The 27,345-nt window shown below is 44.2% G+C and overlaps 1 protein-coding gene across 5 annotated transcripts; it reads right to left on the reverse strand.

Moving 5' to 3' along the window:
• On the reverse strand, nucleotides 1-27,345 carry UBL7 (ubiquitin like 7). Of its 5 annotated transcripts, none has more exons than XM_019667986.1 (11): nucleotides 13,518-13,570; nucleotides 11,814-12,026; nucleotides 10,161-10,280; nucleotides 6,709-6,791; nucleotides 5,587-5,671; nucleotides 4,990-5,047; nucleotides 4,121-4,254; nucleotides 3,814-3,863; nucleotides 3,419-3,586; nucleotides 2,705-2,827; nucleotides 1-244 (listed from the first exon to the last, which is right to left on the reverse strand). In XM_019667986.1, exons 1-11 carry the CDS (start codon nucleotides 13,555-13,557, stop codon nucleotides 107-109), a joined length of 1,212 nt encoding a protein of 403 aa, XP_019523531.1. In that variant the 5' UTR covers nucleotides 13,558-13,570; the 3' UTR covers nucleotides 1-106. The 5 variants fall into 5 exon arrangements, with proteins under 5 accessions (XP_019523531.1, XP_019523532.1, XP_019523534.1 ...); XM_019667987.1 differs by having other exon boundaries at nucleotides 13,468-13,565; XM_019667989.1 differs by lacking the exon at nucleotides 13,518-13,570 and adding an exon at nucleotides 12,400-12,509.

Raw genomic sequence — 27,345 nt, forward strand, 5'->3', positions numbered from 1 at the left:
CGAGATCGACCAGCAGATGTATTGGAAGAGGAGATGGGACAACTTCAGGTGTCTCCTGGAGCTGCCGCCTTGGCAGTCTGCTGGGAGTTTGGGAGCAGCAGGGAGTTCACGGGGCTCCCCCGGCAAAGATGAGCTCCAGGGCCGCTTGGATGTCCCCCCCAGTGGCCTGCAGCGCCCGCAGGCTCAGCTCATCGTCCTGAATGCCCATGTCACGTAGCTGCTGCAACTGGGGCTGCCACTGGCTCTGCAGAAAGACAGAACCAGGCAGAAGCTGTTAGTTAAGATCCTACGGAGACTTGTTTAGCTCTGTCCTTTCAGGGGAGATAAAAGGTGGGTTCCTACAGCAAGTCACAGATGTGAAGCTCCACAGAACACAGGGCTTCCAGAAAGACTACAAGAGAGGCAGGAGGTTTAGAGACCAAATTAAAAGTTTATCCAAGGGCCGGCCAAGTGGCTCAGTTGGTTAAGAGCTCACTCAAGAGTGTGAGCTCTGAGCAACAGCAGTTCGATTCATGGCCCGAGCTGAGCTACCGCTGAGCGACCAACAGGTGGCAGGATGGCTCAGCTAAAAAAAAAAAAAGTTTATCCAATAAAAACAGGACATTTTTAACATTAGGATCAAAAGAAAAACCACATATTCCTCAAGATCTAAAGTTTAAACGATTAAATTACTTTCTTTCTCCTGCTATATGTACAGCCACATACACACAAAAGGGGTGAGGGGAATACATTTTAAAATTAGTTTTGTTTTTTAGCATGACAAATAGTGGAAAGTCTTCCTCTCATCCACGCTCACCCTCACCCCAGATAACCAACTTTATTTTGAGGAGACACACACATGTACTCCTATCTTTACCCTTTCCTTATTCCTGTCTATATCCACCTCCCTCTTCTTTTCTTTAACATGCTCAGTACATCCTGGAATCTAGCTATGCCAGTATATAACTAAAGACGTTTTTAATAACCATGTAATATTCCAACCTGGGATGTCCTGAAATGTCCCATAATTGGGCTATTTCCAATCTTTTGCTGTTGGGACGCTACAGGAACTGACTCTGTACACTTCACTTTTTTCACATGTATACATCTCAAGGATAAATTCCGAGAAATGGGACTGTGAGGAATCACATGGCTGAGGGGCCATCTGTACTTCCTTTCCATGAAAGGTCCTGTCTGTTCATGGCCTGTGTTCAGATTTCTATGGAGTTGTTGGTCCTAAATTACTAGAACCTCTACATCAGGGGCCTTTTTCCCGTTCTCTGATATGTTACAGAATTTTTCCCAGGTTGTTGTTAGCATGCAGACTTTGACTGGTTTTTTTTGGTTTGTTTGGTTTGGTTTAGTATGCATAAATTTTCACTTTTATGAACTCAAAATGTATTACTCATTATATAATTGCTCCCAGATTTTGACTTTCAGCTAAAAGAGGCCTTCTCACCTGTAAGGGTTTAAAGAAATTAACCCACATTTTCTTATAGTACATTCAAACCTTCATTAATATCTCTATCTCATGAAGGAGCTAAGTGCACAACTTAAGGAAAGTCATGTGCTCACACTGTGGGAGAGGAAGGCAGCGGGGAGGCAGGCAGGCAGGCAGGCAAGGGTGAGGCTGGGGATGGCTGTAAAAACCACACGAACCAACTCGGACTCAGGCTACAGGCCAGGTGGGGCGAGTGAAAGCTCCTGAGCCGTACGGCAGGGAGAACAGCCTCCTAGCTGGAGAGAGACAGGAGCAAAAAAGAGAAGCCGTCCACAGGCCCTGCTCCCATTCCCCTCACTGTCCACCTGGGCCACGTGGGGTAAACAGAACCACACGGCTTGACCCCATCTCTACCACTCACCGGCTCACTGACCCTAAACACGTTCCAGAAATGACGCTCCCTCTCAGGCTCCCTGTGAGGAGCAAAGGACACACAGCGAAGCAGACAGCCGTGCGCAGAGACGCACTCAAACCTGATCCCTGGGTTACCTTAGCTGCTAAGGTGACCAGATGTGCCACTCTCCCTGCTTAGAACCTCCCATGGCTCCCTAGTGACTGTGGGGTCAAGTCTAATCTGCTTACCCAGGCACGCCAGGCCCTCACACTCAGGCTCCTGCGCTCCTTTTCTCTGGCTCCATCTCAGGATCTCCTCCACGAGGACACTCCTTCGGGCCTTATAGTTCTGAGTATGTCCCATGTCCCTCCACACATTTGCTCAACCAGGGTACGCCTCTGCCCGGACACCCCACCCCACCCCGATCACCCCCTTCCCTGCCTGGACAACCTCTAACGAATTCTTTGACAATCAGCACAAACACCCCTTCCGCACAAACGTTTTGCCTGACCTAGGCCCTTCACTTGAGCCTGGGCAGGGCTTCTCGCCCTGTCACTGGCCCAGCTCAGTGACTGCATGATGCCCCTCTGTGGCAGGGATGAGGACGGCTTCTCTCTACCCCAGGCCCCGCATATACATGCTTAGTGCTCAGCACTCACGGAATGAACTGAGCCAAACTGCCATTAGTACCCAAGCCAGGCAGTCAGTGGAGTCAGGCCATGGTCACGGCGTGCAGGAGTGGGAGCCACAGGGACAGCTGCCCTTGTTGGGAGCATTCTGCTGATCCTGGACTGAAGCATGCCACGTTGGTAAGCCCTCAGGGCAGAAAAAGGACCCGTATCCTGAGTAAGCAGGCCAGCCGCACGGATACCAGGAGTGGGAAGACTGACCTGAAGGCTGGGCTGCCCCGAGGCCTGCAGGGCATGCTGCAGGGCTTGGCTGAAGAGGTCATTGGTGATGGGCGTCCCTGACTGGATGCCGGAGGACATTGGTGAGGTCCCTGAGGAATGGCCCTAGAGATAAACCAGTGGTCAGGGCTACCCGCAGAGCCCCCTCAGTCTCCCAGCACACACCCACTGCTGTCACATCACCCCACAATGGCTCCGGCTGCCCGACTGCTGCCTTCCACAGGGGCCTGCGTGAGACAACCACACAGAGGAACCTAAAACCTCGCTATGTGGGCAAAATGGCTCCCTTCTCTTCAGCTCCAGGGAAATGGAATCGAGCCCCCCACCTAGCCGAGGACCCCAACACTGAGGGCCACTGCCTTGGAAGCTGGAGTGACCATCACCAGGAATACTTAAGCTGGCGAGGGCTGGGCCCTGTCGGGGATGAGGCAGTGCGCATTATGTGAGGGGAGGGTCTCCTGAACTGCTGGAACCAGGAATCAATCAGGACTGTGCTACACCCCCGACTTCTGAGCCCTAAAGGCAAGTGAGGGGGTGAGGGGGTCGTCCCTGCCCAGCCGCAGTGAGAAACCCACCAGGGCCCAGGCAGGGCAGCTCAAACCAGATCTAGCACCAGGGTCAGCAAGACAAACCCACCTCATCTGGGGAGCTTCTCCCCTGGGGCCCGGCCTCCCTCTTCCAGCCCTGTCTCCATACCTGGGTGCCAGGAGTAGGCGTGTGAGAGCTGCTCTCCGGCGTGCTGGCCAGTGCCAGGGCAGTGGCCAGCTCGCTCTGGGTGATGGGCCTGGGTCCGGCAGCTCCACTGTACCCCAGGGATGCTGGGCGGGAGCTGGGGGTGCTGCTAGAGGGCGTGGACCTGGTGCTCTGGAGAAGGGAGGCCCCAGAGTCAAGGAAGTAGCCCTGTGATGGACCCAGGTGACCCCGCCCCCACCCCAGCTACAGTTCTTGGGGAGACTCCCTGGCTGCCAGGTACAGAAAGCAACGGTATGACACAGCCTGTGCCCACCTCCCAGCTTGGGCGCGCCAGGTCCCTGGGAGGGAAGCATCCCTGGCACCGTGTTCCCTACAGGGCAGGCAGCCAGGCTGCTTACTGGGTGAAAGTCGTCCTCTTCATCAGAGAGTCCCTCAAACAGGAAGCCACCTGGAGGACAGAGAACAGATTTCAGGAGGAAGAACGGAAAGACACAGGCAGAGCTCCAGGATCTCAGCTCAGATACTCTCCAATTTCACATTTTCCTCTCTCCCCGTGGAAAATTACAGGACAGATGCACTCCCTGACTCAAACTGAGAGTTTCCGAGGAATACCCTCTGCCAGCGTTATACATAGCTGTTGAGTAAAGCTGTTCCTGGGCCATGCCGGGTCCTGGGGGACCTGCATGACGCTCCCTTGGGACTCACCTGGCATGTCCCGGTACGAGCTGGAGGGCATGCTTCGGGAAGAGGAGTCAGCCCCTGGTAGTGAAGTGCTGCCTGCCACCGAGTGCAGGACCAGGACAATGGCATTGACTAGGGCTGGGTGAGCAGGTACCAACCTGGGATGAGTCAGAAAGAAACCCAAGGGTGAACAATAAGGAAAGGGCACCCTCACCATGACAGGAGTCTAGGTGCCCCTCACAACTATCAAGCTACCTGTGCCTGCCCTTAATTCCCTCAGTCTTCAGTACCTCTCTCCAGTTGGCTTTGTCTTCCTGCTGTTCTGCCCTGGGATCTACGGCAGATGCCTGACCTTCCCCGCTGGGATCTATTGAGGATGCCTCACCTTCCCCTCGGTGTGATGGAACAGGACAACCTAGAAGCCTCAGGGGTCAGTCTGGTCTCGCCTCCATCACTACTTCGGGACCATCTATGACAGGTCCCTTCTCTTCCCAGGGGGCCAACTGTCTTCTTGACATGCAAAATAAGATATATAACCTCTGCTGTCTCTTCCAACTCTAATCAATACGGATCTATACACCTGCTTCCTTCCCCAGCTTCACATCCTTCCAAGGCTCCTTCATGGCCACTGAATGGGAGCGAAGCTGAGCTGGGCATGCAAGGCCACCTCACTCAGGCCCTGCTTCCTCTCCACAGCTCCACATGCCGCTGCCCTTGGGCTTGTTGTTCCCCCACAGCACCCTGTTCTTTCTCACCTCCTGACATATTTAAAAGGTAGACTTGGAAAAGACAGGGCCTGGGCTCCAAGAGAAGAACCCAGGGTGACAATCAGGCTTCTAGCCTGACCACAGGAGGAGAGATAGGTTACCCTTTAATAAGATGGGCATACTTACGTATCAAGCATGTTGGGGTCAGCAAAGACAGAGAAGAGGTCCTTGTCCTGGAGAACCCCTAAGGAAAACAGGGCTCACCTCAGAGACTGGAAATCTAGCCACATCCAGGAGGGAAAAGAGCTAAGCTTTAGGCCTCAGAGCAACTGGCTCAACAGGGACACAGGACCACAAAGCAGCCCTATGTGAAAAGCAGAGGAAACAAAGCACCAAACAGCACAACTGTGTGCTCTCCATTTTGACCCTGCCCATCATTTTCCCCTGCAAGTAAGTCACATACTGTGTACCAGCATGCCAGCCTCTTTCCCTCCATCTCTGGGCTCTTCCCTTATCCATCAAAGTGTGCAGGAGGTCTTCCCTGATTGTTGTGGTTTGGGCTAACCACTGCCCTCATCAGACATCCTCAGTCTCATTTATGATGCTTGTTAGGCCATGATTTTTTCAGCTCTTGGAGGGCTGGGTACATGGAACACATCTTGGCTCTCCCCTCCCCTACAAGACCAGTGATCCCCCAAAAGGTGGTCAGTCTCTAGGATTGCCTGCTTCTGGATTCTCCTTCTCCAATGACTCCTATTTCCTTCAGTTCAGTCCTGCACTTACCGAGAGCAATGGGGTCACTACTGAGGCCTGGGGTAGCCACAATGATCTGATCCAAAGATTCCTTATTGCTGAGCATCTTAAAGACCTGCAAGAGAAATGGGGAGGGCTGACTATCCAAGCAGCTCAATCCACTCAGCAAGTACCCAAATTCTGCTCAAGTACGTCCCCCTCTAAGTGCCTACACGTGCACCACCACAATGTGACAACAGCCCCGGGAAGCAGATGAATCTCTTTCTTCTCTGAGATCAGGGCTTACTGGAGGGGAAACAAACAATTAAAGCAAAAAAAAAAAAAGCAATATCACAGTAAGCCTTAAATCTCTGGTCCTGCCCCCATTTACAGTTCTAATGCTTCCAAAATAAAAGCTCTCATTACAAGCCAATAACAAAGGTTTCTCTAGGTCCCAAAAGTCGTTTTCAATCTCCGTACAATTATCATTTCATATTCATAAACCGGGGGTGCCACACAAATGTATACACTCTTTAAGAGATGGTCAGCATTGCTCAAGCAGTAGTTCGCCGTAATCAGAAGTGTCTGGACACTGATGGTAACCACTTTGAGCATCTCTTGTAATTGCAGAAGTCAAATGTGACTTGTATTCATCTTTTGTTATTGGTATATATTGAGCATTACAATTTTAATAGTGTTTTCCTTTCTTAAAATATGTATACATTTTTTTGGCACCCTCTGTATATTGGGAAGTTCGCAGCTGTGTTAATTTTGCTTATCAACTCTCCTATAGAAAGACATCAGTGCATTTCCCAGTGAGGAAATCCAGGTAAGGAGTGGTGGGCAGGCAGCTCAGCCAAATTTAAAGAATGAGGCCCAGCAGAAACATGTGTGTGGACCCTTTGACTGTAAACATATTCATTCTGTGAGGTCAATATCAGGAGGTTGTATCATTATCATTAGAGAAAAATCAACAATACCTAGCTGATACAGCCTCTTTGGGGGACGACAGGGCTCTACTGAGACCAACAGACATGACAAAAACTCCCTGAGGAACTCCTGGTAGCCATGGCAACGGGCTCCCAGCTCTCACTCTACACCACTCTCCAGCATTCACAGTCTCTCTTGCAGACCTGGCAAGAATCTCGGGCAGGGCCCACAGCACACACTCACCGCCTCCCTGTAGGAGGAGCTGCTGTGCAGGGCAGTGTGCAGGACCCGGAACTCCCTCAGGGCGGCCACTTTGTCCACGGGCTCTGAGGACAAGACACTCGGTTACCCCGGAGCCCTGCCCCTCACACAGACGCAGAATATCAGCATGTGTCCAGGGGCAGCTTCGTCTGCAGGTTCCCCTCCCTCATCACTCTAAGAAAGTGAAACCCCTTTATGATACAGATGTGAAAACTGCATTCTTAAGCACCTTCAGTAGATAATCAAAGTCAAGTTCCAGCTGAGGGGAATCTTACCACATGAAAGAGACCGCTCTTGTCAACATCCCATTGCAGGTATTCTAGACTTCTTACATTTGAAAAGAAGGCACATACAACCAACTCAGTAGATTTTTATGCAGTAATTTAAAATACTAAGTGCTGTGAGCATCTGAAAAGTATGGCGCTACGCTACCACAGTATGTTAAGAGAAACAGAACACAAAGTTGGATGCACGTTCTCTAGTAAAACTACACAAAACGCATCAGTGCCCATGTGGTCCAGGGCTGCACAGGACAAGGGAAAGACCACCACCTGGTAGGGCAACAGGATCCGGAAGAATTGTTTTCTCTTTGATATTTTCTTTCAGGCTTCCTTAATATTATTTTGAATAATAATAATAAAAAAATACAAGAGGCCCCCCTCCCCCCCAAAAAACAAACCACACACTGTACTTTAGGGTTCTTAACAAACTTTCATCACATGCTTGGTAGCAAGTGCTTCGATGAGACTCAAAGTTCCTTTTTTATCTTTGGACACTATGATTCACACATATGGGAAAGTTTAGCAGTTGTCTTAGTTTGACTTCGTTGCTTTCCTACTTAGGACATCAGCCCATTTCACAGGAGAAGAAATGTGGGTAAAAGAAGGGTGAGTAGGCAGGAAGTTCCCCCTGGGTCACACTTTTAAAAGTGTGGGTACCCTCACCTAGGACGGCTACTTGTGATGATGTTGACTGTGCTGCCCAACTCCAGGGGCTCCATTCCCAAAGCTAATGGAATGGCACCCCTGCAGTTCCGTATGGAACCACATCCTTACCTACAGTTCTAATTATGAGGGTTGTCTCCTGAAAAATATTTATCTTAAGCAAATTACCTAATTTATTCAGTCAACAAACATGTACTAAGCATTTACTCCGTGCCTGGTTTTGGGCAAGGCATGGGAACGTAAAAAATGGATTCCCTGACATCAAGGAACTCTTAGGACAGACATCGGAGAAACAAGACTAGATCAAACATAAACCACACAATTACAAAATACCTTACTAAGGACCTCAGCAGAGCCATGGGCCCCAGCTGAGCAAGAGGAACAAGAGGCAGAGAGCCATTACTGAAAGGGACAGTTAGGACACAGAGCTGTCTCCCAGGGGAGACCATCTGAGGTGTTTAAGGGAGAGCAGATGTTTACCAGGGAGAGAAGCTTATGCGAGAACATGTGTAAAGGCATGGAAGAATAAAATGAGGGGCTTTGAAGGAACAGCAAGTGTTTTTTTGTGGCTGGAGCTTGGGGTACACACCCCTGTGAAATCGCAGGCTTAGGGAGACATGAAGGGATTTGTAATGCTCCACGGAGAACCACCAAGGATCCAGGTGCAAAGAGAAGGTCTGACAGATTCTCCTTCTACAGGTGCCAATCTAGTGTGAGGTCAAGAAGTGCGCTTCCTTTGGAAGAGCACTCAAGGTTAAAATATCTCAGTTTATTTCTACCTCCCAATAAAACATCCATTTGTTTCAAAAATAAATATCCAGGCAGAAGAGAGGAGGAAAAGGATTCTTAATATCTTAAGCCGATTATCAGCTAGGAGTTATTGTTGTCTCTATAACATCTCTGAGCTAATCTCACCCTTTGGAAGTTGGAGGCAGCCAGCCCAGTGAAAAAAACAAGGGCTCTTGAGCCAGGAAAACCTGGATTCATATCCCAGCCTTCGTGTTCATTTTCTAAGTAGGTGGTAGGTGACCTTGAATAAATACCTTTCTAACCCTCTTTTTCTTCATCTATAAAATGCTAATGTTGTTGCCTATCCTGCAGGGCCACTCTGATGACTAAATGAGATATCAAGGAGAAACAATCTGGCTGGAAGAAGCCACAAATGTTACTTTCCTTCTGTTGCTGCCCTCCAGCCAAAGACCAGAGGGGCTCACTTGCAATAGCACAAGTTGGATTTCCTGCTCCTTACCAAGGAGAATGCACACCCCAGATTCAGTGGGGCATCTCAATAAGAGGATGTTAGAAAAGATTTATTATAGGATTTGGGCTTCAGCTGGGTGATTTGGGGGGAAGTTTAAGGAAGCGGGGTTTTGCTTTGGATTGGATACTGTCAAGAAGTGGAGGTGGGTATCTTAATAATTCCTATCTAGAAGGAAAAACAACTAGAGCAAGACAAAGGTGTAACTGGAAAGAAGCAGCACTCATAATAGCCAGGAAAGAGGAACACTTAGTCTTTCTTGTGGTTTGGACAATGTTCAGCGTTTTTTTCTCTGTGCAGAAATGAGAGGGCTCCTGTTTTTGTCTTGATTCATTATGGTCTCTGAGCGGCTTTGTAGATGGTGATCTGTGAAATTGTGCATGTTCCAAGGCCTAGCTGAGGGCCAGGCCAACCCCTGGATATCGGGGTTTCTCTTTCTCACTTCTCATCAGCATACAAAAGATCTTTTTGTCCTTTATGTTTAGAATTGAAAAGAGGATACATTGCAAGTTGATAATCAGTCAAAGTAATCATGAACATTATAAAAATGTCAAACTGCCAGTTTGACAAAGCTAATCTCTTTTATATAGCCTAGCTTTATCCTTTGGGAGGCTTTTAAAACACAAATGCAAAACTTACGTTATGAATTCCAAGCAGCACCTTTTACTAATAAATCCAAAAGGCATTTGAGGCTTTGTATGGTTTCTCCAAGAGCTACTTTAATCCTTTTCAAATACTTTCAAGCTCCAGGACAATCAATCACCAGTAGAGCAGGAGGAATGAGCTGACTGAACAAGTCACCACCTGAGGCAGTTCGCCAGAAAGTTTGCAACGAGAACAAACTACAGCATTAGAGGACGCCAAGGAGTTTGCAGCTTTTTTTTTCTAATGAGACTAACAAGAAGATACAAAGTTCACTGAGAAATAAACTGGTAACCTAAAGGAGTTTAAACAGACATACACTTCCCACCCCACTAAAACAGTGGATAATGAACTTAAAAAGTAGAGGGGAAAAACACCCATCCCTTCGTGGTGTTGACAGCAAGAAGATCAAAATTACATTGCTTATCAGTGTGGTCTAACCCAGTAAATAATAAAGATCTCCTCTATTACCATTTCAGTAAACCACCTTGTCCCACTCACCCAGGTCTGTGCCTCAAAAACCCACAGGCCCTTCCCTTATAGGTACTACCGAAGCTCTGCCTGTCTGACTCAGGGCCACCCTCACTCACCTGGTTTTTGATCAGGCTCAGGCCAGGACTTGCGCAGAACATAAACTGTGGATCCAGGTTGAATGCCATAGAAGTCAAGGGTCTGGTCATCTTTCAGCTTCCGGCCACAGTAGATCAGATCTAAAAAGAAAGAACTGTCTATTTATATTTTGCTCCTCAAAACAATTTAGATGGTTTCTGTCCCCTAGGAACCTTATTTAGATTGGACAGATGGCTGGAGAATGATACATGTAAGGGTGAAATTCAGTAAATCAATAACATAATTAGACATAGCTAGTTTGCAGTTTGACTCACCCCACAGCTCGCTATCTAGCCACCTGTAATTAGACTGTTTGTTTGCAGTCTGATCCATCCCGATATTCATCTGTTTTCTCTTTGTTTCTCCTCCCACTGATTAACTGAAGAGCTCTGTTTGTTCCCTTTCTCAAGACTACCCATACCTCGTTAATTAACAACATCCCAACCTGGGAAAGAGCAATTTCTCAAGCCTCAGGTGCCTGGACATCGGAATCCAATTTACAACTTCTTGCAGTTTTTACTGGTGATGAATAGTCCCAGGCAGTGATGGCCGAGCCTCAGTCTGGAGATAACATTGTGTTCTAACAGACCAGACCTCATGAAGCGAGGTCAGCTCCCAGGCCTGCCTAACGGACTCCCCCTTTCCTATATAAGAAAAAGCTAACCTGAAGTTAGGGGCAGCTGTCCACTCTCAGACCCTGGACTCTGCCCCTGCGACCCCCCACCCATGACGGTGTTTCTCTCCTTACAACCCGTGGCAGCCGTCATGTTTGGACATTGCCATGGGCATTCTCTTTGCCCTAACTTTAATAAAAACTTCCTTTGCTCTCCCACTTTGTAGTATCTGTGAATGCTTTCATCTTTTGCGAACGACCAGGGGTTAAGTCCACACCAGGATAATACATGCTTTAAAAAGTACTCTTATTTAATATATACATTTGAGTAACAACCATTAGCAAGTACTAACTCATAAAATACAGAATCTTATGTACAAGAAAGCTCTAGAGCTTAACATTGTGGAGACTGCTCAATTTAAATGGGAAAATACAATGACAAGAAAGGATGAACTCAGTGTTTCTATGACTGAAAGCACACTTTTTGTCAGTTGGATGCCTTAGCTATTATAAATTACCTTTATAATATAATTTGTTATATTTACAATAATTCCTTCTTCCTCCACCTAGAATGCCTTGCCATCTTCCTTTCCTTTTTTTACTGCCTTCCCTCTAACCAACCAACCAACCAACCAACCACCCAACAATCCATTTAATCATGCCATAAGACCCACCTCAAAATGCCATATACTTGGGGGGCTTTCCCAGACCAGCTCCTCCTTTCCTATCCCACCCCAAATTCTTGCTCTTTCAGAAAAAGAATTGAATAATGTCACAGTTAAGAAACTTTGTGATAAAGCAGTTCAATGTAATGCACAACTGAAATGGCAATGGCAACCAATACATAGTTTTATACGATTTGTGTTGCTTTTGACCCAGCAATACTCACTTCCCTGCAGTGTTAACATTATGAGGCAACAAATCCAAAATTCTTAATTTACCCTTCCATAAGTAATTCCAGAAGTATCCTCCCCAAAAAGAGATGAGAGCAACAGCCCATCTCCAGTCCACAGAGACTCACCAATCAGCTCAGGGTCTGGAACTGACTCCTGGAGTTTGCCAGCAATGAGCTGCTTCAGAAATGAAATACTATAGCCCCCCAGTGAGTATTCTCCCAGCTCTGTCTCTGGCAACCGAAGAATAGACTTTGGGGCTAGTGGCTGGTCAGCCAGTTTCACCGCCAGGTGCCAATCTGAGAGAGACATCCTCTCTCTTTCGCGCTCTCTCTTTCTCCCTGTAAAGAAACAGAGCTTCGGTGGTTAAAGGATAGGTCGTCGCCACCCTACTCAACCACCACCCCACCAAGAGGTTGAATGATTTCAGTGTGACACTGCTGGAAAAACATGGGATGCAGCATCAGGCCAGAACTAGAATCTGGGGTCCTGTCTTTACTCATCCAATGATGGACAGGAAGGAACTTCAGCTCTCTAGGTCTCAGTTTCCCCATCTTTAAAGTAGACATAAGTATGGTGATAACTCTGTTAGTGTCAGGTGGGTGCTGTTGAGTGACTATGATGTACACCTGAAACTAATATAGTATGTTAGCCACATTTTAATAAAAATCTTTAATAAAAAATAATAAAGTAGACATAAAAACACCATCCCACCTAATAAGAACGTTGTGAAGTAAATGAGATCATCCACCCCTCTCCGTTATGTACACTCTTCATTTCTGATTTTCTTCATCAACTCTTGCCTGAACTATTACAAAAGCGTTATAACAAGTTTCCTGACTCTTGACTTTCCCTACCAAACATCCATGCTGCCACCCAACTCATCATTTTAAAACACAGATCTGATCAAGTCAGTTCTCTGCTTAGAACTCCTCCAACAACTCCAAACCACCTACGAAAAAGTATAAACTCCATAACCTGGCTTGCAAATACATTCACGTCTATTCCCTCTGCTAGCCTTCCTGCCAAAAGAACCCTGTCCCACCCTCCCCAATACTTAAGTTCACCCCCACTAAGCCTCCATTAAAAACAAAGCATCCCCCTCTTCAGCTCTGCTCATCTAACTCTGCCTGTAATTCCTCTTCCCTCATTGGCCTCTTAGCAAAATTTAGCAAATGCCTATGGTTCCCTCCCTTTCCTTTGTTGTTCCAGCATTTCTTCAGGGCAAAGGGTTACAAATAACTGTTTTCCTATCTCACCCCATCTCATTCTTGGGGGCCCTTGAAAGCAAAGACTGGAATGTTTTGTCTTTGTTCCCAGTGTCTGGCACATATGGGTGCCCAGAAAATGAATCAGAAATTCTGAGGGTGGAAGAATCCTGTACGACAAGACACGCAGTTGTTATAACCAAGCCCTTGTTTCCAAAGAGGCCTCTAATAGGGATGAAGATAGAAAAGGTGAGCTTTAGAGCTGCTCAACAGACCCTAGCCATCCTCAAGGTAGCGCCCATCCCCGGGTTCATGACAGGGGAAAGAGCAGGTCTTTTAATATACCACATCTCATTTAACCCTCACAATCGTTTCCTAAGGCCGGCATTATCATCCGCATATTACAGACCATGGAACCGAGGCTCAGAAAGGTGAAGTCACTAGCCCAAGGCCACAGACCGCTAGTAGTGGGGAGGGACACTATCTTTTTGGCGACGACCCCATTACTCCCATGGGACCAGCTAAGTAGTCGACACAAGTCGAGCCCGCGGAGCCCAGGGCCCAGCGCCCTCACCCGTCCCGCGGAAGGAACCCGGCCGCAGAGCCGCCGGCGTAAACACTCACTCCTGTCCTCTTGCCGGAAACCGGAAGCTCCGCGCTGCATTCTGGGAGTTGCTGTTCCCCGCCCCTAATAAATAATCGGCCGGTAAGTGGCGCTAGCTGCAAACTTCCGGTTCCTGGGAGGGCGTGGTTTGTGGGGCTTTTGAGCTTCTCCGCGCTTCGGACTCGGGACTCTCGCCCGAGAGCCCTATTTCTTATAGGTGTTCGCGACTCGAGTCGCGAGAGGGAGGCCTGGTTTGGCATGTACGGCCCTGACTCCGCGCCGTCCTGGGAAGCATGCAGAGTCGGTCGGTCGGTCACGCCGGGTGGGAACACAGGCTGCGGGGGCCCTTGGCCAGATCGCTGACCCCGATCCCTCCCGGCTCCGACCCTGCTGTCCTTGAGGGCCCTTTCCCTAGCGGCTTTTTCAGACGCGCCCCAATGGTTCTTTGCACTCCTCATCATGAAATCGGGTGCCCTCGGGTGAAGCCAGCCTCTTGTGCTCCTCGCCACAGACTTCTCACGGAGAACTTACCCGTGGGAACAGATCAGGAACCAAAGGATGACTCCCTCCATAAAAGGGCTCATTGAGGGGAGTTATAAGTCGGGTGGTGGGGCTTGTGTAACAGTCATTCATAGAATCAGTTTGGGGAGGGGAATTTTCACTGAGCCCTCGCAGAGCAACTACATATTTTAACTGCCTGGTTAGAATTGGATTATGTTTGCACAGAAGTTAGGATTAGCTAAAATGTTGAAGAGGGGCTACTTCTGATTGAACTCTACTCAATTAGTTCAAGGAAAGAAAGACAAAACAAGTTAATATAAGAAAATAATGAGGTTGATCATAGCAGCTAAAGTCTGATCCTCTGTGTGCAAAAGTAAAAATTCTGGAACATCCCAGGGTACGACCTGGGACTAAGGCAGCACCTGAGCAGGATAGCTTGGCTGAGGAGAGCAGACAAACTGCAGGGTCTCAGAGGGCCTAACACCGGAGGCCAGTCACCCCTCTGCTGTTGTTATATTATGTGGAGAGTTTCACAACAGCTGGCACTCCTTCAGGCTCAAGTCTAGTTTCTTCATGGCTGTCTTCAAAGCACCCCTTCCCCATCGTACTAACCTTCAGGTATACCCTCTTCAGAAATCCTAACTATCCAGCCCTCTTCAGGCTCCCTCCTCTCCTATCTACTAAGGTATTTGCAACCTGAACCACATAGCTTAGTGTTTTGTTAAACTGTTCAATATTGAAGAAAGTAGGGACCCTGTCTTCATTTCATTTTCCTTAAAGTGGATCTGAAATACTAGGTGCTCATGAATTTCTTGTTTTGATTGATTTTATTATAATCGCCATAGGAGAATGGACAATAACTATCTTGTACTCCACTTTATCTTCAGCAGTTGACCAGAGCCATGCACATAGTAGGTGAGCAATAAATAATGTTTTGAGTGAATAATTCAGGTCAAAACTATCTATCATATGTGGCTGTCTTACTATAGCTTGTTGCTCCCAGGAGAGGAGGTAAGCCTAAATTCTGAATCATTACAATGTTCAGAAACATTCTGAACATTACAATGTTCAGAAACATTGTAATGATAAATGACTAAATGAGCAAATGAATGAAGGAATAACTCAGTATCAAATAGGTCCTTTAAGCACCATGTTACCAAGTAGGTGCTGTGCTCTGAAGCAAGGGTCAGATTCTACAAAAAATTAGAACCCTGGACACAAGACAAAGATGGATGACCAGAGAAGTGGTAAGAAGGAAAGTGTCCAGTCCCTGTTCTTTAGCCAGTCCACATTTGAAAACATTGATACTCTCACCAACTCTCTAAGAGACAGTGGTGAACTGTTATTCACGAAAACTTCAAGAGATTATTCAGGCCAATAAGTAACTCCTGGAAAACAAATTATAAGAATGCATATTTTTAAAATAACTTCTTCTGTTTGTAAAATTAATATGTGGATACCTGGATCTAACGAGATAGCAAATAAAAATCATCTGTAAATACTTCTGCTACAAACAAATGTATAAAATAATACATGTATTAAAAATCATATAACTGGTCTCAGGAAAAATGAGAAACCCTCAGGTACCAGAAATGAAGGGATAATTGGAAACAAAGCAGTGATTTTGAAAGCCAATAAAAACCTCTCCAGAGAGATTAGTGGCCCTGGAAACCTTGTGTGGAGATTTTTGTTTTAACACCAAAAGCATTGGGCCCCTCAGAAATTGAAACTAACAATTCAAAATGAATCGATTCAAAACGTTTACCTTTCATGTTCAGTTTGGCTTTCAGGAAGAGCCAGAAGTCACATGGTCCCAGATCCAGTGAATAAGGTGGATGAGGACACATCGTAATGTTTTGTTTTGTTTTTTATTAATTGGGGAACTGGGGGAGGGGAACAATAGTGGAGAATCAGGCAAGGGGACCAGCCAAGTTGTTGTTCTTCAATCTTAGTTGTGGAGGGTGCCAGTCACCATCTGGCTGCCCGTTGGCAGCTCGTGGCCTCTAAGCTCAAGGTGCCGATTTCAGTCTTAGTTGCGGATGGGCATAGGCGCCATCCCATGCAGGAGCTGAACCCAGCAGCCTTGTTGTTAAGAGCGCATGCTCTATCCACTGAACCACCCAGGCGGCAGCTCAGCTCAAGGTGCCGAGTTCAGTCTTAGTTGCGGACAGGCATAGCCCACCATCAAGCAGGCAGTCTTGTTGTTAGGAGCATGTGCTCTCATCAGCTGAGCCCTCCTGCCACCTGTTGGCAGCTCAGCAGTAGCTCAGGTTGGGTGCAGCGTCACTGGCCCATGTGGGAATCAAACCAGCAGCCCTGTTGCTCAGAGCTCGCGCTCTTAAGCTAATTCTTAAGCAACTGAGCCACTCGGCCAGCCCACACCATAATGTTTTAACATAACATAAATTGCCATACCAGAAGCGATGTGTGACACGGAGCCTTTCAGTTGTGATAAAAAACTATGATGACTGCTGCTGCTGAGTGCCATCCAATGGAAAGGCAGTGATCTTCAATATGGGAAGCGGTGCATCAAACCTTAGTAACAATGTGTGACAAGTTTCAACTTTGGTGCAGTCAGTTGGGTGTGAGCTACAGTTGAGAGAAGGCGTGTTTTAAAATGTGCTGTAAATCATCCTTTATCATGACAACACTCCATGTCACACATCACTTCTGGTATACGGCAGTTTCTGTCAAATAAAAACATTACTGTGTGCCCTTATTCACCGTATCTGGCACCGTGTGACTTCTGGCTCTTTCCCACAGTTAAAATGATTCAGGACATCGAGGCAGCCACGACAGCACAACTAAAGACACTCCCGAAAGAGAACTTCCAGAACTGCTTCAGAAAGTGACAAACACGACGGGATAAGTGTGTTTGAAGCCAGGGGGAGTATTTTGAGGGGGATTAATGACAATGTGTCTTTTACTGTAATAAATTTTTTTTAACATTCACCGTATTTTTTTTTTATCACACCTCATATAACCCTATACGTTTCCTTGCCATCTGGCATGACGAGTGTTCCAGGATCATCTTTTACATTTCTTGCCCCAGACACAAGAATGAGCCATTTCTTCAAGAAGCTCACATGGTTTTTAGTGGGAAATTGTATTTCAAGGCCACAATCTGAGCAGTAAAGATGCTTGTTGCTACTGGATTGATCATGATTTCTAAGCTGCTTTAGTGGACAAGCTAGGGAGAGATCTCGATCTATATAAATACTTATATTTTTAACCATAGAGATAGAAATAGAGATAATTTATACTGCTACTTCAAATTCAGGGGTTTATGTAACCTTTGCTATTTACATGTTCATTTCCTTTCTTCCACACTGAGAATCTTAGTTCTGAAGAACATAGGCAATGACAGAATTTGAAAATTCCATAAGTACTCATTTACTTTATTCCACATTAACTACACAACATTCTCCAGAATAACAATACTAATACTTCCATCACCAGTATAACTATTGAGAAGAATTTAAATTGTTTTCATACTCTTCTCATTCTACCCCTTCTACTCTCCATTTTAATGGATATATTACACATTATCTGAATCTATACCTACTACTTTTCTTCTTTTTAACCCTTTTAATTCTCCAAGAATCCTGTGTTTAATGCTCACCACTAGTTTTTTGAAACCCATTCTCTACTAGATTCCTCAGGAAGGGCTAGAATATTTCCTTAAAAAGTTTTCATATTAAAAGCAGTTTGTGGTCTTTACACTTGAAAATCAGTTTTTTAAATATAAAATCCTTGGCTCAGATTTTCTTTCCTTGAGATTGTTTTCATTTTCTTCTGATGATCAAAACCTAATTTTTTTCCCCTTACAAGTTACCTGCTTTATTTGCCTAATTACCCCCAATTTTTTTTTTAATGAGGTCTCGTAATTTTGCCAGATTATGCCTTGGTGTTGTTTGTTCTAATTCAGTAGTCTCAGGCATGTAGTATGCCCTTTCAAAATACAGGTTCAATTCTTTTTTGTTTCAGGAAAGCTTTTGTGTTCTCTTGTTTTGGTTTGCTTCTTAAGGGTACTCTTGTTAGCCATATGTTGGAACTTAATTGTCTCTTTTTAATATTTTTCACTTTTTCTCAAATTTCTCTCTTTATTTCTTTTTTATCTTTAAGATGTTCCTCCTGTGCAACAACATGGATGGACCTAGAGGGTATCATGCTAAGTGAAATGTCAGACTGAGGGCCGGCTGAGTGGCGCGATGGTTAAGAACTGGCTTGGGACGCCTGAGGGCCCCGGTTTGGATCCCACATATGAGGGCCAGTGACACTGCCCTCTACAGCTAAGATGCTGAACAACAGCTCGACCTGGAGCTGGGCTGCTGTGGGTCGCCGGTGACGGCGTAGGCTGCAGTGGGCTGCCATAAGCTACCATGGGTAACTGGCAGCCAGCGTGAGTGGCCAGCAGCTGCCCTGAGCGGCCATCCAGAAGCCGGCGACTGATCTGCCTCTCCTGGGAAGAGCACAATGATAATACCAACATGGGCCAGTGAAGCAACGTCCTCCACAACTAGACTGAAGACCAAAAGGACAGAAACTTGTCTGTTCCCCTCCCCCAATTCCCCAATAAAAATCTTTAAAAAAAAAGAAATGTCAGACTGAGAAAGACAAATACTGTATGATCTCACTTATATGTGGAATCTAAAGAGCGAAATAAATGAACAAACAAAACAGAAACAGATTCATAGATACAGAGAACAAACTTATGGTTACTAAATGGGAGGGGATTTAGGAGGCTGGGTGAGAAAGGTGAAGGGATTAACAAATACAAATTGGTAGTCACAAAATAGTCACGGTGGTGTACAGTACAGTATGGGGAATATAGTCAATAATATTGCAAAAACTATGTATAGTATCAGATGAGTACTAGACTCATCAGGGGGATCACTTCATAAATTATATAAATGTCTAACTAATACACTATGCTCCTGAAACATAAAAAATAATATTGAACATCAACTATTTAAAATAGTCACGGGGATATAAACTACAACATAGAGACTCTGCATAGTCATAACTATGTATGTTGTCAGGTGGGTAATAGACTTAGTAGGGTTATCACTATGTGAGGTATATAAATGTCTAATCACTATGTTGTTTTGTACACCTGAAACTAGTTTTTACAAAGTTTTAAAACTTCAAAAAATGTTCCTCCTTTTCACCTTATATTTCTCCTCTACCATTATTTGTTGTATTTATTCCTTCTTGTGTTCCTTTTGGTTAAGACTTTATTTTGGTTTTTTTTCCTGTTATTTGTAATATTCTATCCTGAGTTCTGTCACCTCATTTCTGAGTTTTCCTAGTTCTAATTGATGTTGTGCTTTCAAGTCTTATACCATTTTCTTAAAATCTTTTAGTTCATTTTGAAATAGATGATTATAGTTTTATGTTTCTTGCTCGTGTCTTATTCTTATGCTTTTATTGTCTATAGAAATGTAATTCTGCTCTTTATTCTCTTTTTCTAATAACCTTATATGAGATTTGACTTTCTTTTGTTTCTGTTGTTCATTTTTGCATGCAATTAGTTTTTCCTGAGCTTGTAAAAGGAGGTGTGGGGGATTTCAGGAAGATGGCAAAGTAAGAAGACCCAGGAATTTTTCTGCAACTAGACAATTGCACTGGCTGAATTTGTCTGATGTAACCGTTATGAACTCTGAAGCGTATTAAAGGCTTGCAAGTTCAACAAGGAAGGTTAGGCAGCAAATTTCAGTTAATATCAGTGAATTTCAGCTCTTAGCACAGTAGCAGCTACCCATCCCCTACACATCCCCTTGGCCGGCAGCTGTGCATGTATTCCAGCTGCAGCCTGCACACAGCTTGCTGGATTGCAGCTACAAGTACTGTGCTACAGTACTGGGGATCTGTGTTCTGATCACTAATTGTTTCTTCTGATCACACAAGTACAGACAAAGGAGGACAGCCATTGTTTTTGCACCACCCCCATTCTTGCAAGTCCTTCAGCTTCTGGCTGAAGTGACTGACTTTCAGAGGACTTTAAAAGCCAGCACCCTTTCCTTCCCTCTTTGATTTTTTCTTTTTCCCCCAGTCTTGGGAGCCAGACATTAAAGACTATGACATTTAAAAGCAACTGGATATATAGGGAAAATTAGAAAGTGACCATGTATGCTGAAGGAAAGGCACAGGCTTGGAAAAGAACTGAAAAGATTTTTTTTTTTAAAGATTTTATTGGGGAGGGTCAGCCGAGTGGCGTGTTGGTTAAGAGCTGGCTTGGGACACCAGCTCTGAGCAGCAGGGCTCAGGTTCGGATCCCACGTGAGGGCCAGTGACACTGCCCTCTGCAGCTAAGATGGTGAACAACAGCTTGACCTGGAGCTGGGCTGCCGTGAGTTGCCGGCGACGGCTGTAGGCTGCAGCCTCTGCTGCAGTGGGCTGCCATAAGCTACCGTGAGTAGCCAGCAGCCAGCGTGAGCTGCCAAGAGCTGCCGTGAGCTGCCGCCCAATGGCCGGCGAGCAACTGCCTCACCTGGGAAGAGCGCAATGACAATACCAACATGGGCCATTGAAGCGACATCCTCCACTAGACTGAAGAACAAAAGGACAGCAACTGTTGGTATTATCATTGCGCTCTTTCCGGGTGAGGCAGTTGCTCGCTGGCCATTGGATGGCCGCTCATGGCAGCTCTAGAAAGCTCACGCCAACTGTCAGCCAGCCCCACTGCAGCCTACACCATCACCAGCAACTCACAGCAGCCCAGCTCCAGGTTGAGCTGTTGTTCACCATCTTAGCTGTAGAGGGCACAGCATCACTGGCCCTCATGTGGGATCCGAACTTCAGTCCTGCTGCTCAGAGCTGGCGTCCCAAGCCAACTTCTAACTAATGCACCACTCGGCCAGCCCAGAACTGAGAAGATTTTTTTTTTAAAGATTTTTTTTATTGGGGAATTGAGGGAGGGGAACAGACAAGTTGCTGTCCTTTGTTCTTCAGTCTAGTTGTGGAGGACGTTGCTTCACTGGCCCATGTTGTTATTATCATTGCACTCTTCCCAGGTGAAGTAGATCGGTCGCCAGCCTCTGGACGGCCGTTCACAGCGGCTCTTGCCAGCTCACACTGTCTGCTGGCCACACACAGTAGCTTATGGCAGCACACTGCAGCAGGGGCTGCAGCCTATGCCATCGCCAGTGACTCACGGCAGCCCACCTCCAGGTTGAGCTGTTGTTTACGATCTTAGCTGTAGAGGGCAGTGTCACTGGCCCTCGTGGAATCCGAACCAGGGCCCTGCTGCTCAGAGCTGGTGTCCCAAGCCAGCTCTTAACCAACGCGCCACTCGGCCGGCCCCAGAACTGAGAAGATTTTAATCTTACACTTCAGGTTAAACATTGGCAAAGAGACAATCTACAAGAATAAAAAATAAAAATAACAGAAAAACAGCCAATGATAGGGAAGAGGGAGAATCTGATTTGAAGTGATGCCACATTATTAGATTCAAATGTCCAGATTTCAACAACAAAAAAAAAATCACGAGGCATATATAATAAAAACAGGAATGTATGGCCCATTCAAAGGAAAAAAATAAATCAACAGAAACTCCCTGAAAAAGACCTGGAGGCAGATTTACTAGACAAAGACATTAAAACAACTGTCAAAAATGTTCAAAGAACTGAGGAATATGTAGAGAAAATCAAGAAAACAATATATGATGAAAACAGAAGTATCAATAAAGAGATAGAAAACCTAAAAAAGAAACCCAAGAGAAATTCTGGAGCTCAAAAGTACAATAACTGAAAAGGCGGGGAAAAATCACTATAGGGATTCAAAGGCAGATTTGAGGGTGCAAAAGAATCAACAAACTTGAAAATAGGATAATGGAAAGATGTTAATCTTATGCTTCAGGTTAAGCATTGGCAAAGAGACAACCTATCAACGCCAATGAACAAAAAGAAAAGAGATTGAAGAAAAACAAACAGAGCCTAAGGGACTTGTGGCACCATTAAGAACTACATACACATTATGGGACACCCAGAAGAGGAGAGAGAAAGGGGCAGAGAGAATATTTGAAGATACAACAGCTGAAAACGTCCCAAATTTGCTGAAATAAATGAATACAAACATCCAAGAAGCTCAACTAACTCCAAATAAGATTATCTCAAAGAGACCCACAACAAGATGTGTTATAATCAAATTTTCAAAACTGAAAGATAAAGAAGGAATTTTCAAAACACTAAGAGAGAAACAACTCATCGCAAGCTAAAGATACGTAATAAGATTATCAGCAGATTTCTCATCAGAAACTTTGGAGGCCAGAAGGCAGGGGACCAATATATTCAAAGTGCTAAAAGTAAAAAGCTGTCAACCAAGAATCCTATATTCAGTAAAACTGTCCTTCAAAAGTGAGAAAGAGCACTGGCCAAGGTGCTTAGTTGGTTAAGAGTTAGCTTAAGAGCGCAAGCTCTGAGCAACAGGGCCGCCAGTTCGATTCCCACATGGGCCAGTGACGCTGCACCCAAGCTGAGCTGTTGCTGAGCTCCCCAACAGGTGGCAGGAGGGCTCAGCTGATGAGAGCACATGCTCCTAACAACCAGACAGCCTGTTCAATGGTGGGCTTTGCCTGCTCACAACTAAGACTGAACTCAGCACCTTGAGCTGAGCTGCCGCCTGGATGGTTCAGTGGATAGAGCATGCACTCTTAACAACAAGGCTGCTGGGTTCAACTCCCACATGGGATGGTGCCTACGCCTATCTGCAACTAAGACTGAAATTGGCACCTTGAGCTTAGAGGCCACGAGCTGCCAATGGGCAGCCAGATAGCAACTGGCGCCCTCCACAACTAAGATTGAAAAATAACAACTTGGCTTGTCCCCCTCCCCAATTCCCCAACACTGTTTCCCTCCCCCAATTCACCAATTAAAAAAAAAAAAAGTGAGGAAGAAATTAAGACATTCCAAGAGAGTTTGTTATCCCTAGACCTGCCCTTTAGGAAATGCTAACAGGTTACTAGATAATAACATGAAGCCATGTGAAAAAATAAAGATCTCTGTAAAGCTTAATACATGGGCGATTATAAAAGCTAGCATTATAGTAACAATAGTTGTAACTCCACTTTTTGTTTTCCACATAATTTAAGACACTTAATTTTTATAACTCATTAGGTTAAAAACTAGTATTATTGTAACTTTGGTTTGTAACTTACCTGTTGTTATCTACATGATTTAAGAGACTAATGCATTTAAAAGATTTATATTTTGGAGCACAGAATGTATAATGATGTAAACTCATGACATGAACAAAGAGGTGGGGAAGGAGCTGTAAAGGAGCAGAGTTTTTGTATGTTACTGAAGCTAAGATGCTACAAATTCAAGCTAGAGCATTATAACTTTAGAATGTTAAATGTAATCCCTGTAGTAACCACAAAGAAAATAGCTACAGAATATTTTTAAAGGAAATGAGAAAGAATTTAAATGCTTCACTACAAAAAAATCAACTAAACAGAAAACAATAAAGCAGTAACTGAGGGAGAATAAAAGTTATAAGGGATATAAAAACAACAAAATGACAAGCCTCTCATTATCAGTAATTACTTTAAATGTAAATGAGTTAAACTCTCCAATCAGAAATTGATAGAATCATTAAAAACACATGATCCACCCATAGGCTGTCTACAAGAGATCCATTTTAGGTTCAAAGACACAAATAGATTTAAAGTGAAAGGATGGAAAAACAATGCATGCAAATAGAAACCTAAAGGGAACAGGCATGGCTATACTAATATCAGATAAAAAGGCTTTAAATTGAAAAAAAAAAGTTTACAAGAGACAAAGAAAAACATTATAAATTAATAAAAGGGTCAAACAACAAGAACATATAATTACCATTGTCATCTAATGACAGACCATCAAAATGTAAGAAAAGTTGACAAAATTAAAGGGAGAAGGGGGCTTTTCGTTTGAATCCCCCCTCTCTGCGGATCTGCAGAGAGCTTTGGTGCTTTTTCTCTTGCATTTTTGCAATAAAACTGCTGTTTAAACCTTAAAAAAATAAATAAAAGGGAGAAATAGACAGCTCTACAATAATAGTTGGAGACTTCAATACCTGACTTTCACATCCATACAAAATATGAGTAAGGAAATAGAGGACTTAACATAATAAACCAACAAATTTGGTTAATCAATGCAAAAACACAATAAACCAACTAATAGATATATACAGAAACTCGACCCAATAACAACAGCATATATATTTTTCTCAAATGCACATGGGACATTTTCCCAGCATAAACTGTATGTTAGGCCACAAATTCTCGGTAGATTTTTAAAAATAAATATCATACAAAGTATCTTCTCTAACCACAATGGGGTGAAGTTAGAAATCAATAACAAACAAAACTAGAAAATGCACAAAATTGTGGAAATTAAACAACTTTCAAACAAGCAGATGAAAGAAAACAATCACAAGGGAAATTAGAAAATACTTAGAGACAAATGAAACAAAAATACAACATACCAAAACTTATGGGATGCAGCAAAAGTGATGCTAAAGGGAAAATTTAGAGCTATAAATTTTTACATTAAAAAACAAATCTCTTGCTCAAGAGTGCGAGCTGTGAGCATCAGGATTGCTGGTTCGATTCCCGGCCCGAGCTGAGCTGCCAACAGGTGGCAGGGTAACTCAGCTATAAAAAAAAAAAAATCTCTTTGGGCAAGGGCAACAGAAGCAAAAATAAACAAACGGGAATACATAAAACTAAAAAGTTTTGCACAGTGAAGGTAACCATGAACAAAACGAAAAGGCAACCTACTGAATGGGAGATGATATTTGCAAATGATATATTTGATAAAAACACCCAAAATATATGCAGAATTCATACTGCAAAACATAAAAAAAATACAATTAAAAAATGGGCAGAGGACCTGAACAGACACTTCTCCAAAGAAGACATACAGATGGCCAACAGACCATGAAAAGATGCTCAACATCACTAATCATCAGAGAAATGCAATCAAAACCACAATGAGATATCCCTTCATACTTGTCAGATGGTTATTATCAAAAGACAACAAATAAGTGATGACAAGGACATGAAGAAAAGGCAACCCTTGTGCATTGTTGATGGGAATATAAAATGGTGCAGACATTTATAAAAAGCAGTGTGGAAGTTCCTCAAAAAATTAACAATATAACTACCATACAACCCAGCAATTCCACTTCTGGGTATTTATCTGAAAAAAAAAATGATAACACTAATTCAAAAAGATATATGCACTCCTCCATTCACTGCAGCATTAGTTACAATACCCAAGATATGGAAGGAACCCAAGTGTCCATTGATAGATGAGTGGATAAAGAAAATGTGGTACATATATACGACGGAATATTGCTCAGCCTTAAAAAAAGAATGAAATTTTGCAATTTGCAACAACATAGATGGACCTAGAGGGTATTGCGTTAAGTGAAATGAGTCAGACAGAGAAAGACAAATCCTGTATTATTTCACTTATATTTGGAATTTAAAAATCAAAACAAACAAAACAGACTCAGAACAAACTGATGGTTGCCAGAGTGGAGGAGGGTGGGGGATGGGTGAAAAGGTAAAGGGAATTAAGAGGCATAAACTTCCAGTTATAAAATAAATAAGTCACAGAGTTGTAATGTACAGCAGAGGGAATATAGTCAATAATATCATAACTTTGTTATTATGGGATAGATGGTTACTAGACTTATCGCAGCGATCATTTTGTAAGGTATATAATGTCAAATCACTATGTTGTACACCTATATACACTAATATAATATTGTATGTCAGCTATACTTTAATTAAAAAATATCAAATCAACAACCTAACTAAAGTTAACTAAGGAACTTAAGGAACTAGAAAAAAAATTAAACCCAAAGCTAGCAGAAGGGAGATAAATAAAATAGAGAAGAGAAAAACAATAGAAAAAAATCAATGAACCCAAATGTTGGTTCCTTGAAAAGATCAACAAAATTCACAAACCTTTAGCTAGATGGACTAAGAAAAAAGAGAGAAGACTGAAATTACTAAAAGCAAACAAGGGCCGAGTGGCTCAGTTGATAAAGAGCTCGCTCAAGAGTGCAAGCTCTGAGAAACAGACATTCACGGCCTGAGCTGAGCTGCCACTGAGCTGCCAACAGGTGGCAGGATGGCTCAGCTAAATAAATAAATAAATAAATAAATAAATAAATAAATAAAATAAAATAAAACGAAAGTGGGGACATAACTACCAGTTGTACAGAAATAAAGAGTTCTAAGACAGTATTTTGAACAATTGCATTCCAAATTGGATAACCTAGATTAAATGGACAAATTCCTAGAAATACAAAACCTACCAAGACTAAATAAATCACAGAGAAATAGAATATCTGAATAGACCTATAACTAGTAAGGTGATTTCATTAGTAATAAAAAATCTACCCAACAAAGAAAATCACTAGACCTGATGGTTTCACTGGTGAATTCAACCACATTTTTAAAGTAGTACCAATCCTTTTCAAACTTTTCCAAAAAATTGAAGAGGAGGGAACACTTTCTAACTCATTTTACAAGGACAGGATTACCCTAATACCAAAGCCAGACAAAGACACTATGAGAAAGGAAAACTACACACCAATATCACTTATGAACATCGATGCAAAAATCCTCAACAAAATACTAACAAAATCAGCAACTTATTAAAAGAATTACACACAAGATCAAGTGGGATTTATTCCTGCAAAGCAAGGATGGTACACCATATGAAAATCAATCAATATAATACACCTTATCAACAAAATGAAGGGCAAAAACACATGAGCATCTCAATGTAGGAAAGAAATTGACAATATTCAACATTCTTTCAAGATAAAAAACACTGAACAAATTAGCAATAGAAGGAAACTACCTCAACATAATAAAGAGGGCCTTCTTAATTATATCCCCCTCCACTCACATGGAAATGAGTTTGGATTTTCTGAGCACACACCAGCTGGCTGGGGGGAGGCAGCCCAGAAGGCTGCTGGCTGGGGAAGGGGGAGAAGAGAGAAGGGAGGGGAGGGAGCCAGGCCAAGATGACAAATTATCAGCGTTCTCACAGCAGAGCAATTACGGGGCGCCAGTGCTCCCCACAGTTCATCCACCCTCTGCCCCACCTCTCCCTTAGGAGAAAGCGTCTTGCTCCTGCTTATAGGCTCGTAGTGGCGTCCCCTCAGGCCAGCCTGTGCTCTGAGAACCACGGCCTTCAGGGTCCAAACCACTGAGCTGGCCATCAGCGAGGCTGCTTGATGGTAGACTTGCCTGTACCCTCCAAGGAGTCCTCCCCGACTTCCTAGGCCAAGCCTCTCATGGGCTGGGGGAAGTGGATCTGAGGCCCTGAGAGGGCACCGGGA

The sequence above is a fragment of the Hipposideros armiger genome, unplaced genomic scaffold, assembly GCF_001890085.2.
Source record: "Hipposideros armiger isolate ML-2016 unplaced genomic scaffold, ASM189008v1 scaffold_511, whole genome shotgun sequence".
Taxonomy (NCBI): Eukaryota; Metazoa; Chordata; class Mammalia; order Chiroptera; family Hipposideridae; genus Hipposideros; species Hipposideros armiger.

What these genes read in the sequence shown, in the direction of transcription:
- UBL7 (XM_019667986.1), bottom strand. Translation starts at nt 13,557, where the DNA reads ATGCAGCGCGGAGCTTCCGGTTTCCGGCAAGAGGACAGGA. An exon ending in TCCAGACCCTGAGCTGATTG is followed by an intron (nt 10,281 to 11,813) that starts GTGAGTCTCTGT and finishes CTTTCTTTTTAG; the next exon opens with ATCTGATCTACTGTGGCCGG. An exon ending in CGCCTACTCCTGGCACCCAG is followed by an intron (nt 2,828 to 3,418) that starts GTATGGAGACAG and finishes GTTTATCTCTAG; the next exon opens with GGCCATTCCTCAGGGACCTC.